The sequence below is a fragment of the Diceros bicornis genome, chromosome 11 (assembly GCF_020826845.1).
Source record: "Diceros bicornis minor isolate mBicDic1 chromosome 11, mDicBic1.mat.cur, whole genome shotgun sequence".
Lineage (NCBI taxonomy): Eukaryota > Metazoa > Chordata > Mammalia > Perissodactyla > Rhinocerotidae > Diceros > Diceros bicornis.
The window spans coordinates 9412351-9431285 of record NC_080750.1 but is presented as its reverse complement, the minus strand read 5'-3'; the positions used below and the strand labels follow the sequence as shown (position 1 = coordinate 9431285).

Sequence of the window (18935 nt, the reverse complement as noted above, 5' to 3'; positions counted from 1 at the left end):
TTGTCTCTGCTCATAATACCTGGGGCCACAGCTGGGAAGACGTGAATATCTGGGTACAACTCGAATGGCTGGGGACGAGAGTTATCCGGAGGCTTCTTCACTTCCTCACTGACATCTCTGGCTCTTGGACTGGGATGGCTCAAAGGCTGAGCTCAACGGGCCGAGTCCTCTCCTTGTGGCTTTCTCACAGTGCAGTGGCTGTCTTCTGAGAGGGAGTGATGTGTCAAGGGAGCATGGTCCGAGAGAGCCCTGGCCTTCTCTGACCTAGCCTTGCAAGTCACACAGCGTCACTTACTCCGCATCCTACTGATTACAACCAAGTCAGGAAAGCCAGTCCAAATCCAAGGGAAGGGAAGTGAGCCTCCCTCTCTTGATGGGGAGGGGCAAGGGCATTCTGCAGAAAAGAGTGCGGGCGGGGAGATATTGTTGCAGTCATCTTGGTAAAATAAAACCATATACTTGGTAATTTAAAAATGGAAAAAAAATGTAAAGAAGCAAAATAACAAAAAAACAAAAGCAAAACCTCCAAGCAGCCAAAACATGTTTTAAAAGGGCATGTCCTTGACTCCCTCACAAGGCCTGATATAAAACCTATTACATTTTAGAGAAAATTCTGACAAGCCTGATTATATAACTTTCCAGTTTGTAGCAGATTAGAATCAGCAATTAGACAATTAGAGAGGGTAATGGAGGGACAGGAAAAGCAGTAATAAGATTGGGTTGTTCCTTATCCACTAAAACAACCCTAATGAAGTTTTTCCCTACACATGGAAATAACAACACAAGGCATGCCCCTGCTGATGAGGTGGATGGAGCTGCTTATAACACATCTTCCAGTAATGGTTATTGATGCTGGCTCAACCTCCCCTGCCTCGCTGCAGAAGTTCAGGGAATGGTTCTGTCCTGTTTACTACAAATAGTTGCTTATGGTTCAATAAACCTGTAAAATCATACATTTAAAGAAGGGATTACAAACAAGTACAGAATATATGGTTTTTAATATATCTCACATCACAAAAATTAATAACTATAGTGATGTTCAGCATAATAAAAGAACTTGTACGGCAGCCAATTCATGTCCTCGAAGTTGTCTAACAGTTATTTGAGAAAGGCTTTGCATCTCAATTTCACAATTTCATGCCTCCTAAAATGAAACTATAAAAGAGTGGATTGACATAACTTAGAAAGAATAAATGCCCTTTGTTAGACTTTGGGTATATAATGTTGTCAATGCAATAAATGAAATCAGGACAGCAGCATCATGTGTATTCGAGGTTATGACAGCCCTATCTGAAAGAATGACTTTCAATATCCTGGATGGCTGTCCTTCCTCAGGTTGTATTCAGCTCCGCCTCCCAGCAGCTGCCGTGGAGAGCAAGGAGAGACTGCAGCCCGGCCTGAGACCTCAGCACACCTGACAGCAAAAGAGATGCTTTCAGCATGTGTATAAATATCTTGGCTTTGTTGCCAGAGCTGTATTTTACCTTAATGCAGTTAAATATTCTCATCCTGAGGCAGAAAATGCCGTTTAGGGGCACCGTTATGCCGACTTCCCCATCTCATTTTGCACAGCATGCTGAATTGTTTTTCCTCTTGGGAAATTAATGAAAACTAGAGAAAGGACTGTGATAGGCAAAGAACAGATTGAAAAGTCCAGGTTGGAAATGACTGTGTCTTCCTTTTATCCATTTAACCAGTGATGTATTTAATTTTAATTGATGACACGTACTAGGACAACCTGGACTGCAAGGATCGGGCCTCTAATAACAGGTTGGGCAGGGAACTATGAAGAAAATTTCCCTCTCCCCCTAAATGAGTTCACATATGTGCAGAGGCAAATTGCAGGTGCACCGGTATTATAGGAATGGGCCCAGGGCAATGAAATATTCTGCAACTAATTAACTTTACATCCCAGTCAATTATGCGTCATCCTTCTAAAACATCTGCTGAGCAACAAAAATGCAAACCTTTTCGATGTTTTATGCATGCAGCAAGTCCCATAGCAATAAATTTAAAATTTCCCTTCTTATTTGGTTCATTCTTTCGTTTTTCCTATCTTGTTAGTCGTAAACAAAAATTCTTACATATCTGAGTTTAAACAAAATAATTAGGCCACACATGCTTTCTTTTGTAACTTTGTGCAGCCACGAGAGTAAAACATTAGAATTTCTTTAGGAATATAGAGACCTGAATTATCCAATAGAATCATCTGCCTTCAACAGAAGAAATGAAGAGTTGTCTAATCTCCCACTCGCTATTTGTACAGCCCATGTCTCATGTTGTCTGGAAAAAAAATATAATAAATTATATTTTTACACTTTTAATTTCCTCCTTGAGAAGTGTAAGCATTTGGACTAAGAAAATACAATATTTTACCAAACTAAAAGCTTTAATTTCTGTATGTATTCACAGAAGTATATTTACTTTACATTCAGTCACTTTACCATTGAATGATTTCAAAGAAATCTGTTAGTATATTGACAGGAAATCATATTAATAAGTAAATAAATCTTCTAAAGGTCCTTTATATATGGGTTGTAGTTCTGATGATTGGTCCTTGATCTTTTATGGATGAATAGGTAAAATATGGAACTTAAGTTCATAATTTCAACATGAGATTGAACTAAAGATCTATATGTCTTTTTTATTACAGTAGAAATATTCAAAAATATTTAATAACATATAGTTTATTTAATCTCAGTAAGGCTCTCTCAAATCAATTCGATAAATATTTGTAGAACTGAATTAAATTAAATTGAAGCCAAGGGCATACGAAAGTGCATTTCCTTTATCCAATTGGTGAGGCTATCTCACTCAAAATTCCATATACAATTTATAATCATTACACTTTTTATAATCATTTATGTTTGATCTTTTGTAGGTTTGATCCCCAGAAGGGCTTTTGGTGTCAACTACTGGAAGGAGGAAAGACCAAATGCCTTGGAAAAAGCAAAGGCCGAAAATATCCACCCATGGATCCAGAGGTAGTATTTTCCTAATCTTTGAGATACTCTGGTAAATCTCTGTGCATGGAACTTTTTCAAAACTAGTGACAATAAATTTACTTCCTTTTTCTGCTCTTTCTTTGCTATCAATAGTTTTATATACTTAGAAGATAGACAGACTAACAGAGATAGATGATAGATACCCATAGAAATTGCTGTTGGGATGTAATTCAAATGCAAATACTGAACAGTAACTCCTTTCCAAATATGTAAAGTACTTAAATAAATTGTTTGCTAAACAAGTGATTTTGGAGAAAATATATAAGCATTATTATCGTATACTGAATATTTGTATTCAGTGCCTATACCATGCATGGTACTGGGTTAAGCAATGAAGAGTAAAGAGTTCTGACCACCAATTACAACATGTGAGTAGAGCGGTTTTTCCATACCACCAAGCAATGCTTGACACCAGCTGGGTGTCCTATAATTCAACTCAATGCTGACGTTTTCTACCCAGAGATTGCATCAGATCCCACAGGTTAAGGGCTCAGTCCTATAAGTCTGCCCTCCACCCGCCACTTCAGATGCCAGTCACAAGCCCAGGTTGTCACCTGTGCTTCTGACCAGCTGGTTATAGATTGGAGGTTTTGACGACTCCTTCCTTGGGTTTGATTAATTTGCTAGTGTGGTTCACAGAACTCAGAGAAACATTTTACTTACTGGATCACCGGTTTATTATAAGAGGACATAACTCAGGAACAGTCAGATGGACGAGACGCACAGGGCAAGGTATGGGAAAAGGGCACAGAGCTTCCAGGACTCTCTAAGTGTGTCACTCTCCCTGCATCTTCATGTGTTCACCAACCCAGAAGCTCTTCGAACCCTGGCCTTTTCAGGAGTTTTTATGGAGGCTTCGTTACCTAGGCATGGTTGATTAAATCATTGGCCAATGGCGATTGATTCAACGTCCAGCCCCTCTGCCCTCCCTAGAAGTCAGGGGAGTAGAGCTTAAAGTTCCAACCCTCTAATCACAGGGTTGGTTCCCCTGGCAACTAGCTCTCATCCTTAGGTACTGTCCAAAAGCTACCTCATTAACATAACAAAAGACACCTTTATCACTCTCCCACTTAGGAAATTCCAAGGGTTTTAGGAGCTCTGTGCCAGAAACCCGGACAAAGGCCAAATATATATTATTTATTATAAATCATGATATCACAGAGAGAGTACAGGATAAAACAGTTTTGAACTCAGATTTATTATAGGAGCGTAAATTAGTTATGGTCACTGATTTATAATAAGATGCATAAAACAAATGGACAAACTGCAAAAAGGCAGGGAAAAAAAACTCTCAGTAGAAGTGATAGTATGAGGAGGTAGACCAGGGTTGGGAAACCAGTTAGCAATCAGCTGAGCCAGATATGATGAGCATGTCTCCTAAGGCAAGGTGAGCAAAGGGAGGATAGAAGTGATTCAGGTGTTACTATGAAAATAGAAGTACCAGAAGGTCTTTAGATTGTACCTTTGAACTTGACAATTTCAAGAAGATTTCAGAAATCACTTTAATCTGCCAAGAAATCAATGTAATGTTCCCATTACTTCTATAAACATTTATCCAAAATTTTAAGTGGTTACAGCCTGGTTTAAGGGAAGAAATGTAATGAAATACCTGGTTAATGGTACAAGACAAAATGTGGTTGTCTTAAGTCCATTTTCACAGTATACACAAAAGTTGCTAAGGGAGTTTTATGAAGAAAGAGACTCATTCGTGCTAAAGTATTGGGAAGGGCTTAAGAGAGATGGTGTAACCTTGACCAGATGGAAAACGATGTGTGGGCTGTTGCTACCTATGCGTACACAGGAAAAGTGTTCATCGATACTATTTTATCAGAGACACAGAACTATGTTCAGTAGGTTATAATATGAAGTAAGGGACATCCAGAAAGAAAACCCAATTATAAATTTTCTGCTTTCCATAAACAAAATCAAACATAAACTAAAACCATTGACATATTTGATAATCCTTTTTTTTAAATCATTCACCTAATAAGGGCCAATCACTCCAGCTTGACTAGGAATGTAAGAATCGTAAGAAAGACCATTATAATGATTTTTATAATGAGACTTTATAATATTTTTGAAGTAGAAAACTCTTGATGATTAAAAAAAAATCTACTTGTCCTGAATAGAGAAAATATTTTTGTAATGTTGCAAGTTGTTTCTTTAATCCTGAATTTCAGCTTTTATGATCATTTATGTTCACTCTTTATTTTTATGCTATGGCCCAATTTTACAGAATTTACAATTTTAAAGGAAATGTATGTTTTCTTCTAGCTTGCTTCTGTAGATTTGGTACCACATCCGGTCCCTACCTCATTCTTCTTTAGCATTATGTACCTCTCATTGACTTTCCTTGCTACATAGACTTCATCAACCCCACAATAAATGCCAAAAAGTTCCATCTGGTAGATAAGCCACATATGATCTATGTAGACTTATTTTTATTTTACAGCTACAGTTCTGCCAAACCTTTTCAAAAGGTAAAAGTGAGTGACATCTGAGGAAAAATACAAAGAAATACATATTTTATAGATACCTATACTGTAATAGAATTTCTTAAGAAATGTAGATTGCACAATCTCGTTTATGAACTAATGACTTCCTTCATGTCTTTTTCTTTTTGCTTTCCAGTCTAGAACTTTCCTCTCTAATTACTACCGAGATCATAATGTGGAACTGTCCAAACTGCTGCATAGACTGGGGCAGCCCCTGCCATCCTGGCTGAGGCAGGAGCTGCAGAAAGTGAGGTAGCACCGGAGACAGGAACCAAGGCTCGCGAGATGCTTACTTGATTATTCAATAGAAAAACAGACCCCACGACTTTTATCCCCTGAATGCCCTTGTGATTGTCAACAGAGGACTGTGTGAATAAATTTCCTTTCATCTTTTTCATCAAATGAAAACTGTTACATATGCACGCATTGGCAATTGCTAGCATCAAACCCTGGCAGAGCTTTTGGGAAATAGTATGGGGTTTTGTGGCATTATCCAGTTTCCAGTGTGGGGCTCATAACACAGCCAGTTCCTCTGCCAGCCTTAAGGTTTCAGAAACTGTGTGTATGACTGAGAACCCTGATGATATGCAAGTGATGAATTAGAATCTTGAGGAAAAGACAAGCACTGAGTTATCTGTAAATGAGATTGGGAATAACCCAATATTTGAATGAAGGGCTTACATCTTCCTTTTGCTAATTGAAAAACAATTTTGCTTTTGTCGTGAAAAGAAATTATATAATCCCATACTCTCATTTCGAGCAGTTATTATTTATTATATTTAGCCAACATATATTTTCTTCTGTTACTCCTCTTTATGAATTTCCTTGACTTGCTGAAGAAGTTGTGAATTTGCAACCTCCCGTGTTTTCTGTCTGTTTTCCTCTTGTAGGAGGGGACCATCTGAAAGGTTCCATATTCACTGATATTACTACTTTATCTGGCAGGGCAGCCATTCTCAGTGAATTTTGCAGTGCGATTCTGACAAAATCTATCAGAAGTTTTGGGGGAAAAGGAAAAATGAGAGTGCATCCTCTGCGTAATGTTAACAAGTATGTGTAAGGCTGTCTTTACAAGGGTCCAAAAGCTTACCCTACTATTAATCTAGGTATTTCCAACTTGACATTGATGTAGTATTTATGTATTTTTTCACTATCCATGGAAGAAAGAGCTTTATTGATAAGAAATGGAATGAAAACACTGATGTGTGTTAACAGGTAGTGTGAGGCCCTTGTGCCTTCTATGTAGTATATGTCAATCGTTTTAAAGCATGGTCTTCTGTATATGCCAGTACATGTACTAATGCAGAAGATTATGTTTTTAACGCCTAATTAAAAAAAGGAAATATAATCTAAAACTTACCTCTTGAAACATCACTAATTCTCTACCCTAAAACCTATTTCTCAGCCATGACACCCAAAATTAATTTCTAGAGAAGAAGTGATGTTCTTTCTGTCGTAGAGTTTAGATTCCTCTCCTATTTGGAGGTTATTGTCATGCTGGTTGGATTTTTATTCCATTTGTCAATGAAGATATATTAAAGCTTTGTTAATCTTTTCATTGGTATATGAAGGTAAAATTTCAACAGAACGTTAATCAAACTAGCTTTGGTAACATTACCTATCAATCCATCCTTCCTCCAGAATATTTTTCTGTAGGCTATAAGTAATATTACTTTTTCCTATAATTTGAGAAATTATGCTTGACGTAATTAATGTCTTCAAAAAAACTGAAGAGTCTGTTTGTATTTAACAATGGCCTAAAAAGGAATAAATAAGCAAGAATGCTAGTGAGAAAAATTTACACTCCTTCTATCACTGTATCTTTTTCTAAAAAAAAAAAACACTCAGTCTAATAAGAGATTTTATTTGCCCCAATTTCAACAAATCTATTTACATTTACCTTACATAGTTTTTGTTCTATCTCACTGTTTCAATATGATATAAAGCGACTTGTTTACCAGAGTATTGACTTATTTTTAATTATACAGACAATTTAGAGTGGAATAATATCTTAAAAGCCTGTTTTTGGTGTCTAGATAGCATATTAACCATTTGCTTGATGGAGGTACCTCAAAAACAATGCTGGCCAATGATTTCATAAAGAAAGAAATCTAGTAGTCCTGTATATAAGATTTATCTCAACTACAGGAACACAGCTTAGCCATGGGTACATATATATATACTCAATATATGTATATATATGCAAACAAATATTTTCTTGTGTGAGCCGTGAGGTGGGTGGGAAAAGCAGATCGAGAACTCTGCATTTACTGAAACTGTAAAATAACTGATAGAGTATATGCATAACATATCTTTGGTTCTCGTTCTTCAGAATAAATACTACTGCTGGTATGGCCACTAGACTAATGTTGTTTCTCCTCTGAAATCCAAGGTTTTAATCAATAGATGAATCTTTTTTCTTTCCTCTGTCTTGTTCACTGTGCACATACCCCCTGAGCTCCAAGTGTATAACAAGTGCACCCAGATATGAGAGTCATGTGAGTGGACTTCAGATACCTGGGTTCTGACCCACTTCTGCCTCTCACTGGCTGTGTGGCCTTGGACAATTCATGAAACGTCCTTTAGTCAGTTTCCTTTTCTGTAAATAGAGACAATAAAGTATTACTAATTGGGTTATTATAAGCATTAAAGGAGAATATATCTAAATTAGTTAACACAATGCCTGATGTAGTTATGCTAGAACATGTTTGTTACAAAAAATAATGTACAATATTCAAACCACTATCTCTTCTTTCATCAAACAAGAATAAGTTTTCCTACTCCCTTTAATAATAAAACGTATATATCTTAAACATATAATTAATTGTATTTGGTGAATATAGGAAACTATCCTCCCCATCACTATCCAATAAATAAAAATTTGTACTGGTCCCTGCTATTGTTCTGACCAACATTCAGAGCAAGGTTGTTCCATCTCAGTCCATTCTGTTGAAGTCCCTTTATCCCTTTCCTCCTGTCTACTTCTTCCTCAGTTCATTCAGTAGAATATCTCCCTAGCACCTTCTCTTTATATCTCTCTCTTCAATTCCTTTGCAACCCAATAGATGTTCTATCAGGAATATCATATCTAGAGGTACAACTTCCTCAAACCAAAGGAAAGCCACCAAATTTAATGAAGGCATATATATAAGAACGAATCAATACTTACAGAATCTAGATAATTACAAGAAAATCTCTTTGAATTCTCCACGTCTTTTTTTTTTTTTAAGGAAGATTGGCCCCGCATTAACATCTGTTGCCAATCTTCCTCTTTTTTCTTTTTTCTCCCCAAACACCCACTACATAGTTGTGTATCATGGTTGTAGAGTTGTAGCTCTTCTATATGGGACACCGCCTCAGCATGGCTTGATGAGTGGTGAGTAGCTCCGTGCCCAGGATCAAACCGGTGAACCCCAGGTTGGCAAACCCTAGGCCGCCGAAACGGAACATACAAATTTAACTGCTATGCTACTAGGCCAGCCCCTCCACAAGCCTTTATCTTTAACTTCTACTAAGATCTCCTTTCCACAAATGAAACATTGTATTATACCTCAATATATTGTTTTCTATTGTATTTGTTAATATCAAACATTATTATATTTTGTATTTTTCATTGTAAATGCACAGTATTTCAGGCCTGAAATAAGACATTTATATAAATAATTAACTTCCATTAAAAAATATTTTACTATTTCTCATATGTCTAAGGTCTTAATATACTATCAAAACCTGGTACATAGTAAGTATTCAACAAAAACTCATTAAAATGTATTGAAATGTGTTGAGCAGTACCAATTTACTTAATTATTTGCCCAAGCTTAATGTATACCATCAACCTTCTTCTTAGTTTGCTTTACATTTCAGCTCCAGAAATTTTATTCATGGCTTTCAATGCCAGAACTAGTGACTCCAAAATCTGTATTTCCAGCCCCAAATTAGTCATGAATTCCAGACCTATTACCCACCTTACTCTGTTCATCCCCATCTATCTCCCTGGCACCTAAACTGAGCACATCCTCAATTGATCTCCTCCCCTTTCAGGTAAAGTTTCTGCTTCCCCTCAATCCCCTTGTCTTTTTGAAAACTACGCCCAACCAGACCAAGCCTTTAGTCCATCTGAGAATCCTTCTCTTCCACAACCCCAAGTTACATTGACTCTTTTCCTGAATGTCTTTCACTAAACCGTAGTTGCCCAATCAAAATATAATGTGAGTCACCAATGTAAACCACATAGGCAATTTTAAGTTTTCTAGTAACCACTTTAGAAAACTATAGAAAGATGAAAATAATTTTAATATTTTATTTAAAACAATGTATCCAAAATATTATTTCAACATGCAATCAATAGGAAAATTAATAAGATCTTTATATTCTTGTGTTCATACTGAATCTTCAAAGGCCAATTTGTATTTCACACTTACAGCACATAACAGTCTTGGACTTCCCACATTTCAAGTGCTTAGTAGCCACATGTGGCTAGAGGTTTTCATACTGGACAGCACAGCTCTAACCTCTGCTCTCCTCATCTCCTTGTTTTCGATTGTCTCCTATTCATATTTCTGGTGAGAGAGGGACTCCTGCCCCAAGCTTATGAGGGGAAGCCAAACACACAACAGTCCTGGACAGATGAGACAACAGCCATTTATATACTCACAGCTTGGGGAGGAGGACATTGCACACCATGCCAGGCCACAAAGGGGCTGCCCTTGGGAAGGAATGAATATCCAAGACCTGGAAGAGACAGGCTTTGTAGCACCAAGTGGGTGAGGTGCCCCTAGTTCCTCCGGGAACATATGATTGGCTGGTCTGAATAATTCTGCAGGCCGGCAGGAAACTGAAACCTACTACTCAGGGATAATCAGAAAGTGCACCTGCTCCACTTGATAAGGACAATTTTTGGTGAGGGGACTCAACCATAGGAGCAGAGTGGAACGGGGAACTTCTGATTAGGTCCTTCAAGATGCTCCCGAATTTACTGGATACCAGGGCAGCACAAAATATAGAGTCTTACTTTTCAGCTTCACCCCACCCCTCTCACCATAGTTTTGCTCCGGGCTCTCATCATCTCTCCGGCAGAATTTTGTCACAACTTCTGCACTGGAACTTTCACTTCTCTCTAAATCCTACAGCACACTGCCCAGAGAATGGTCTTTATAACTTGTAAGTAGGACCATACTATTCCTTCCCTTAAAAACCTTCAAATGTCTCCAAACCTAAAGGATGATATGCAAGCTCCATAATATATTCTATGAAGTGTTTTTGTGATATGAGGTTTTGTCTACCTGACCATTCTTTTTTCACAATCTTTTAAAAATTACGTTCCAAATTCCAGTTACAATGAACTTTTACAATTCTCCAATTGCCTCATGATTTTTACATCTCTAGGCCTCTGTACGTGCTGCTGCCTCGCACACATTTTTGTCCCTTCCTCATCCAATCTCCTGAATGAATTGTCATTGCTGATTCACTAGCACGATAACACTTTGAATCTCAAGCAACCTGGCTGTGGAAGTCCTCTCCCTTTTGCTCCCCAATTCCTTTATATCTAAATCACAGAAGTATTAAGCCTCTTAACTTTGGGTCTCTGGCTTTAAGTTGTACCAGAAATCTTCCAGTTCCCTTGGCATTAGACCGTTACTATCTGGGTAATAATGATAACGTATTTAGAGTTATAATCCCAGCAGCTGGTTTGTCATTCCTAGGTTGCATCATTATTATTGCACCTACATCGTACTGTAATTTTTCACATCTGTCTACATGCCAAACTGTAAATTATCAAAATGAGAGATGTCTTTTCACGTTTGTATCGCTCATGCATAACATAGTATCTGGCACAAAGTAAGTAACTGTTAAATGAGCGTATGCATTACCTTATATCTTTACATTGGTAGGAAATTGAACTTTAATTTGTAAGCATAAAACTGATAAATATAGTCATTTTCTTATTCACAGCACAAAGATGTACGTTTTTCCAAGGCTGTTTGGGTTTAGGCATATTGCCTATTCTTTAGAAGAGTCTATGTTTATACCTCTAAGTCACCTATTCCTATTTAATAAGACCAGTGAAACAGACCAAATTAAGCATCCCGACACATCAGGAATTGAACTGCATCGGCTGTTGTTCTTTCATATTGGTTTAAAGTTTTCACAGTATCGCTTCCTACAAATATGTTTGTTTATAATCAGAACAAAACTAAGAGCTGCCTGTCTACAGTGCTCTTTGTGTGGTGAAAGTGAATGGCTGACAATTAAAACGTGTTCAACATGCTGAAGGGTATAAGAGATCATTGACTTGGTATTTGACCACAAAGTCCCTTGAGTTTTAAAGATTTTTTTCTACTGAAAAAGAGAATAATGCTAATTGTTTAATGACACATTTAAAATGTCTGTGCAAACAGTGCCAAGGAAAAGGATAGGTGGAATTGTTATGTTAAAAACTCTGGCACTTTCTAATTTGAATTCAATTAGAATTAAAATATTTCCATATAATCAAATATGTCCATGTATACAGTTATTTCTAGGATATTCTTAATTATTTAAGAATCTATTCTCATTTCCTTAAATCTTACAAATCTTTTCAGAAATCTAAACGGTACCCCAGAGTAAGACACTAGCCGCAGGGTAAAAATATACAGCAGAAAAGAGAAACCAGGAACCGACTGGAAATCATGACTGCATTCTTGTGGCTACCAAAGACCATTTCTAGACATGGATTGGTGTAAGAGGGAAAGATCCTGATGGGTTGAATAACTGTCAACAAGGTTTTCAGAAAAGCAAAAAGAAATTTCAAATGCTTCTGACCTAGAGCAAGCAGTGGCATCTTGGTACGTGGACCAAGCCACAGAGATGTACAAATTAGGGTGTGTCAGGAGAGGAAACTTCACATTGAGTATATCTTCTTTTTTTCCCCTACTTTTTTTGCTGATGAAGATGGATCATAAGTCAAACGTAGAGTAGTATGTGGTGGGGAGTGTTGGGGATAGTGGGCTTGCAATAACCCACTTGGCATTTGAGGTTCAAAACCAACAGAATTTGGTTTGTCTACGTTATCTAAAATAAGCTCTCTTCACTCATACTCCACAGAGTGAGGCTATAGATGTGTTTTTCTCTCTGTGCCTCCAGCTAACAATGTCTATAGCATACTAAACTCTCGCATGTCCTGATCAATTGTGATTCTCTCCTACGTGTTCCCAGGATGTGGCCTGGAAATCACACAGAGTCTTATCCAGAAGCCTTTAACCTCTTGATAAAATTAAGTATATGTAAACCTATACCTGTGCATTGAAGAGATATATAATATTCCCCACAGAGAAGACCCCGAGGACACTTGGATCCCATTTTAGTAGTATGGCAAAGCTAATAGGAAATACGACAGTAGACTTAGTTAACAGAAGTTACGCCTTTGTCACAGGTAACACACATATAATATATGCAGACTCCAGCCACCTCCTCACTCAGCCATCTTCAATCAATATAAGTAAAAAAGCAAGCTTTTAGCAATTGGTGTGCTATTCTCTGAAATGAACCAACTTGTATGAACCCCTCGTGATTTCCTTAACAAGGACTATGAAACTATTTTAAACTATTTAAGCCTGAAGAACTACAGTGCGTCACGTGGTGCATGGATCTCTGGAGCCAGTCATAGCTCAATGCTGGCAACAACATTACTCATCATGTGGGGATCCTCAGGCACATTACTTACACTCACTGTGCTACAATTTCCTCATCTGTACACTGAAATAATAGTAGCACCTAGCCCTTGAGGTTATTGTGAGGATTATGTGAGTTACAATATATGAAAGCACCTAGAATAGTAGCTGGCGTGTAGTAACCACTACCAGAGCGTTTGCCGCTGTTAGTTACTTTGTGCATATCTATTTACAGATGCACAATACACAGTTTTAAAAAGCATGTTCCAAAAGGGTTGGCTTCATATAGAACTAACTGCATATAAAATCAATATATTTAAAAACACAAGATGGTTATAACGAGGCAAAAACAAGGTGACCACATGCAACATCTCCACATCTTAAAATCCCAGTTCTGTCAACTATTTTTATGTGGTTGATCAATTTATGGAATTCTGAGCCTCATTTCTGCATAAATAACTGAGAAGACGAACCTAAAGATAGAGCTCTGATAAATGAAAATAAAGTCTAAGATCTATAAATAACTGAAATATTCTCATTAAGTTCAAGTCCTCTGAAAGGGAAGGACTTATTCGGAACACTGAGAGAATGTGCAAAGTAGATTATTAAATTTATGATGAATAACATAAAAATGTTTAGGTGCTATTATTGAGGAATATTGAAAAGAGAAAAAGACTAGAGACTGGAAAATATCAACCTAATTTTTTTAATTGGGTAAAAAAATAGTATATTTTTTAAACTACAGAACATTGAACTTAGCAATATTTTCTCATGGGTAAGATTCTGGAACAGAACATTTGCAACTAAATTTGGCAAAAGTATTCCACAGAAAACTAATTGTCAGGACATAAATTGAGATGTGATAGAAGGTCAAAATTCCTCATGTGATTCGGATGCAACGGTCTTTAGTCCACATCTTTTGAGGTTTGGAAGAATTCAGATATTTCAAATTTTTGAGTCCCCAAATATATGGATATAAGTCAAGCATCTGTCTAGATTTCAGCAGTCGTGGGGCAATGTTTCATTTACTATCTTGATGAACAGCCAAGAAAAATATGAACAACAAAGTAAGGAAGTTTAGTAAATCAGCTAATAGTTGAATAGCATAATCAAAGAATACTATTCATGAATAAATGTCTGCCTAAAGAGAAAATTTTAGTGGCTCATTCTTCAGTTTTGTCCAAGAAAATTTTTATAAAAATATTCAGATGAAGATATATATCAAAGTTCTCCATATTACAGTCTTTGGAATATACTAGCAAATAGGGTTTTTTAAATTTACTTTATTGGCTTTAGGTAGGGCATGTACTTTTCAGTTCCCTGGGATGCATGACCTACTATTTTCCTATTCCCAGCTGTCTAGATTCTGAAAGTATGGAGGTTTATGTGCCCTTGTCTGAAATCTATCATTAAGATCATTGTATATAGGATAAAATTGGAAGGGATATAAATCTCTGCAAGCAAAGTTGCAATCTGGATTTGGCATGAATAAAATAATTAAAAACAAGTTCCTAGTCTTAGGTCCAAAGCCCTATTTGATCAAAAAGAGTGGTTTTAGTTAAGATTTCTCAAGCTAATGTGCTACAACATGTAAATTTTGAAAGTTTCCTGGATCAATACAAAGTTTATTTTGCACTCTCATAAAATCCAATCAGTGGGGAAAGGGAATGGGTAAGGGAGGCAGTTTTGCTCCATGCTGTCATTCAGAAATCCAGTCTGTTCTAGGCTTTGACATCTTTAAGCACAAACATGGCATCCATCATCATAATAGGCTTGGGACATCCAGCTTGCGAGACAGAAGAAGTGAGAATTAGGATCATTTAGGAGTAATTTATGGGCCTTAGAATAATATATGACACTCTAGCACATATCACATTGGCCAGAATTTGGTCACAACGCCACACTTTACTGAAGGGAGATTGGGAAATGTAGTCCAGCTGTATGCCAAGAGGAAGGAAATAGGTCTGGTAATTAGCTAGGCATTCTCTGTTGTAGCCCACCCTTCTAATCACCAAATATCCATCACATTCTTCCTTCTACACATGGAACACATTCACCTTTTCCCTGAGGAAGATAACACAAAGTCCTATAAAATGAACGATCATTTCATTCAGCTCAATGTAGAGAATCTCTGAGTCATTCGTCAGCCTCTCCGACAGGTCCAGGTACGGCTCCTGTGATCTGACAATCCATGTACAAGTCATCTTCTCTCATCACAGACAGATATACAATGGTGGGCCCAGGACATGATAACCACAATAAACACTCCCATTTGAAAAGGAGAAGAACAGGAGACACATAGCTGCCAGTGGACAGTAATGATTATGCATGTCTGCTCTGAAGGCAGGGGGTGCCTAACAGTGAGAAAATTTTTTCTTGATTAAAACCTAATTTTTCTCACTCAAAGGAACTCCCTTGATCATTTTTTTTCCCTGATGGCTCCCATCTCTACCATCTAGGTGTCATTTTTTTTTTTTTCAAAATCTAGACTTATGATATCTTTGCCAATATATATCCTTCAAAAACTTAGTGGGTCTCTTATCTAGTTGCTTCCATTTGGTTCCATGTGCCAGTGATTATCATCAAAATTCTTTCCTAGATTTGGTTCTCAAATCCACTTTATTTCATCATTTTCTTGTCCCAGTCATTCTCTCATTCTTCCCCACCCCTCTCTCTGTCTCTCTCTTTCTTCCTCCATCTTCTCCCCCCCCCAGAAGAAGTGTTCTCATTCACACAGAGAATTTGTCCTCTTGTTCATGTTAAACCCAAGATTGCCTTGTGTCAACATCCAAAAAGTGTCAGGGGTAGGAGAGAGTGGAGGCTTTCTTAGGGAGAGATTTTTTGAAGGCCAAGCTTAGAAAGTATGTTCATCATTTCTGCCCATGTTGCATTGGCGAGAACTCAGTCATATGACCCCTCTTCACTACAAGAGAGGCTGGGTGCTGTAACAGAGCTGTTTGCATGAAAGGATGGGATACACATTTGGTAAACAGCTGCCTAGCCCCTGTCACACAGTTTGGGGTTGAAAGGGACACCAGGACTTAATTTAATGATAAACTTAACATGAAACACAGTGAACATCCACAAATGCTGATACAATATTAGGGCCCATTAAGAACAATATATCTAGATCATGCAAGTGGATAATAGTGAACCTAGATTATGAGAGTTGACTGCTTTACTTTATCTTGTGCTAAACAGATCACACCTAGGACATGGAATTTCTCAAGTGAACTTTATACTATGGAACGGCCATGCATGAAACATTAGCCAAATGTACTATTTTCCCTTTCTAAGAAAAACAGGTTACCCATTTACAGAAAGGGCAATTCATTTGTTCAGTCTAAAAACTGCTGAGTCAACCATGACTCCTTTCTTTTTTCTCACAACCTTTATCTGTCAACAAATCCTATCAGCTTTACCTTCAAAACTATTCAGACTCTGTGTACATCCTAGCACATCCAACCCTGGCACCCTAATTGAGACCCCCACTATCTTTTTCAAAGGGAACTAATAGTGTTTCCTACTTACAAATTTGAGCTCCGAGAGCTTATTTTCCATATTAGCCAGAGCAGTTCTTTGACCATCTTTCCTATCACTTCCTCCATCACCCACCATCTCCAGTCCACATTAGCCTCCTTGCTTTTCTCTGAACATGCCAAACAGGCTCCCACAGCAGAGAGGATCCTGCTCACTCTCTGTGCCCTCTGCATAAATACAATTTCCCCAGATATCTGCACCGCTCATCCCCTCCCTTCCTCCAAATCTTTGCTTAAATGTCACCTTATCAGATGAATCTCTCCAGACTCCTGCACCATCATTCTCCCATCTACTTTCCCAGCTTGATTCTTCTTTCTGCCACTTATCACCAGCTGATGTATGAATTATTTTTTTGTTCTTCTGTCTGCCTCCCCTAACTATATCATAAGCTCCATGAGAGAAAGGGCTTGCTTTTGTATACTGTGGTATTTCCTGTGCCTGCAGCTCCCTGGCCCTCAATGAATATTTGCAAAAAATATGAATTGAAGGAAAAACCAAGATGGCAAAGAAACATAAAACATGAAGAGCATATTAGAAACTGGGACTATTGTAACATAAGTTGGGGTACGGAAAAAGAAAATGAAGAGTTATCAAAAGTAAGAATGGGTTTCAAGAATTTATTTGTCTCAAGAACCTGTCACCAAAAAGAATAGAAGTTATAGAAAGGTAAATTTCCCTTTAATAGAAAACAATTATTTTCTGATAAATAGGGCTATTGGAATGAGCTGCTTGGAGGAGTAGTAACTGTCACATTTTCAGGTGTCCAATAATAGACTGAACTGGTATTTTAAAGGAAAGTCATAAATTAAACCTAAAACTCCAGCCTTACGTTCCTTTCTAATTCTGAAGAGTATGATATCTAAGAGTAAAAGAAAAGAGAAGATATAACATTTGGGGAATGACAGCTAATGTTTGATTGGTTAATTTGTTGTCTGTGTAGAAAGTTTTCTATTTGTTCACTTATTTAATTTGCTCTTTTATTTAATAATGCAGTTAAATACGTTTTAATCTTATCTATAGACTAGGGAAGAAGTGTGTGAGCAGGAGACTTGTATCTACCCCAAATTTCTGCAAAAGAGGAGCAATTACCCTCATTTCCAAATCAAGTCATCTGCCCTCGTCAGGAGAACACACATGTTATACATGTTATTTATAGCATATGATTAGATATATGTATAGAAAATATGTACATACATCATATAGAAATGCATACATATATATGATATATATAAATGTGTGTGTGTGAGCAGTATAGTAATACAGATAATCCCGTCTCCAATACAGCAAGCATGCAACTATGCCAAACCATTGTAAAGTTTGCAAAACTAACATTTATCACACTGGGAATGCAATTTTGTTATCTTTCTCAAGCTGTTTCACTTCTAAAAGCAGTGAATAAGTACTTTTATTTTGTCAGCAGCGTTTTATTCTTCATATTATGACACTTATACCACCTATCACCAAATCTTTTCTCTCTGGTTGACTTTATGATTCAACTTCTCCAATAAAAGTTTTATAGCAGGAGTCTAATGAGTTAGACCCTACAGAGGAGAAAGTAAATTGGTCTGTTTCAAAGCTCAAAGCAACAGCAATAAGTTCTATGGATTTATTGCAGATCTCTCCGCTGCCCCAGGGAGGGTGCTGAACACATTGTTTCCCGGCCTCTTTTACAACTTTTTTAAAGGTAGAAACTGCTAAGATCTATTCCACCAGAATCACAGAAAGCCAGGGGTGCACAGAGAAGCCAAACAAGAAGAACTGTATTGGATTTAATAACACAAGCGCCGTGGGAAAACAGCGGTTGTGTGGGGCATGTTAAAAGACTGCGTTTAGGTACTGGTCTTAGAAAACCTGTGTCATGACTAAGCCAAGGAAAACAAAGAAGGCCATGGAAATAAGCTTAATGCTTTGGGATAACATCAGAGCAGTCCCTGGTAGGACCAGCCAGGCCAGAGAAGAGGGTCCTTATGGTCCAGGAAGCCTGGAGGGGAAGCAGCGCCCAGGAAGTCTGAGGATTTAACGCTCATCTCAGAGTCCAGGCAAGAATCTTAGAAGAGGGTTATAAAATAAGATGCTTTACTTTTTCAGTTGTTAAATTCTAGACGAGGATTGTTTTTCTTGTTGTGGCTGTTCATTTATCTTGCTAGGAGGGAACCAAAGAGAGTTAGAAAGGTGACCCTATACTTACTATCAGGTACACTGACACTAATTAATTTTCCCAAAGGCTAGAGTTCTGCTACATATAT

The 18935-nt window shown here is 37.5% G+C and overlaps 1 protein-coding gene across 1 annotated transcript in view; it reads left to right on the top strand.

Moving 5' to 3' along the window:
* LOC131411604 (bifunctional heparan sulfate N-deacetylase/N-sulfotransferase 4-like) overlaps window positions 1-7227 on the top strand; it is a 138316-nt gene extending 131089 nt beyond the window's left edge. Inside the window, exons 13-14 of the mRNA XM_058550630.1 lie at window positions 2882-2984; window positions 5637-7227. Of these exons, the coding sequence (XP_058406613.1) occupies window positions 2882-2984; window positions 5637-5756 (223 nt within the window). The 3' untranslated portion in view covers window positions 5757-7227. The remainder of the gene's footprint in view (window positions 1-2881; window positions 2985-5636) is intronic.
* The last annotated feature ends 11708 nt before the right edge of the window (window positions 7228-18935 follow it).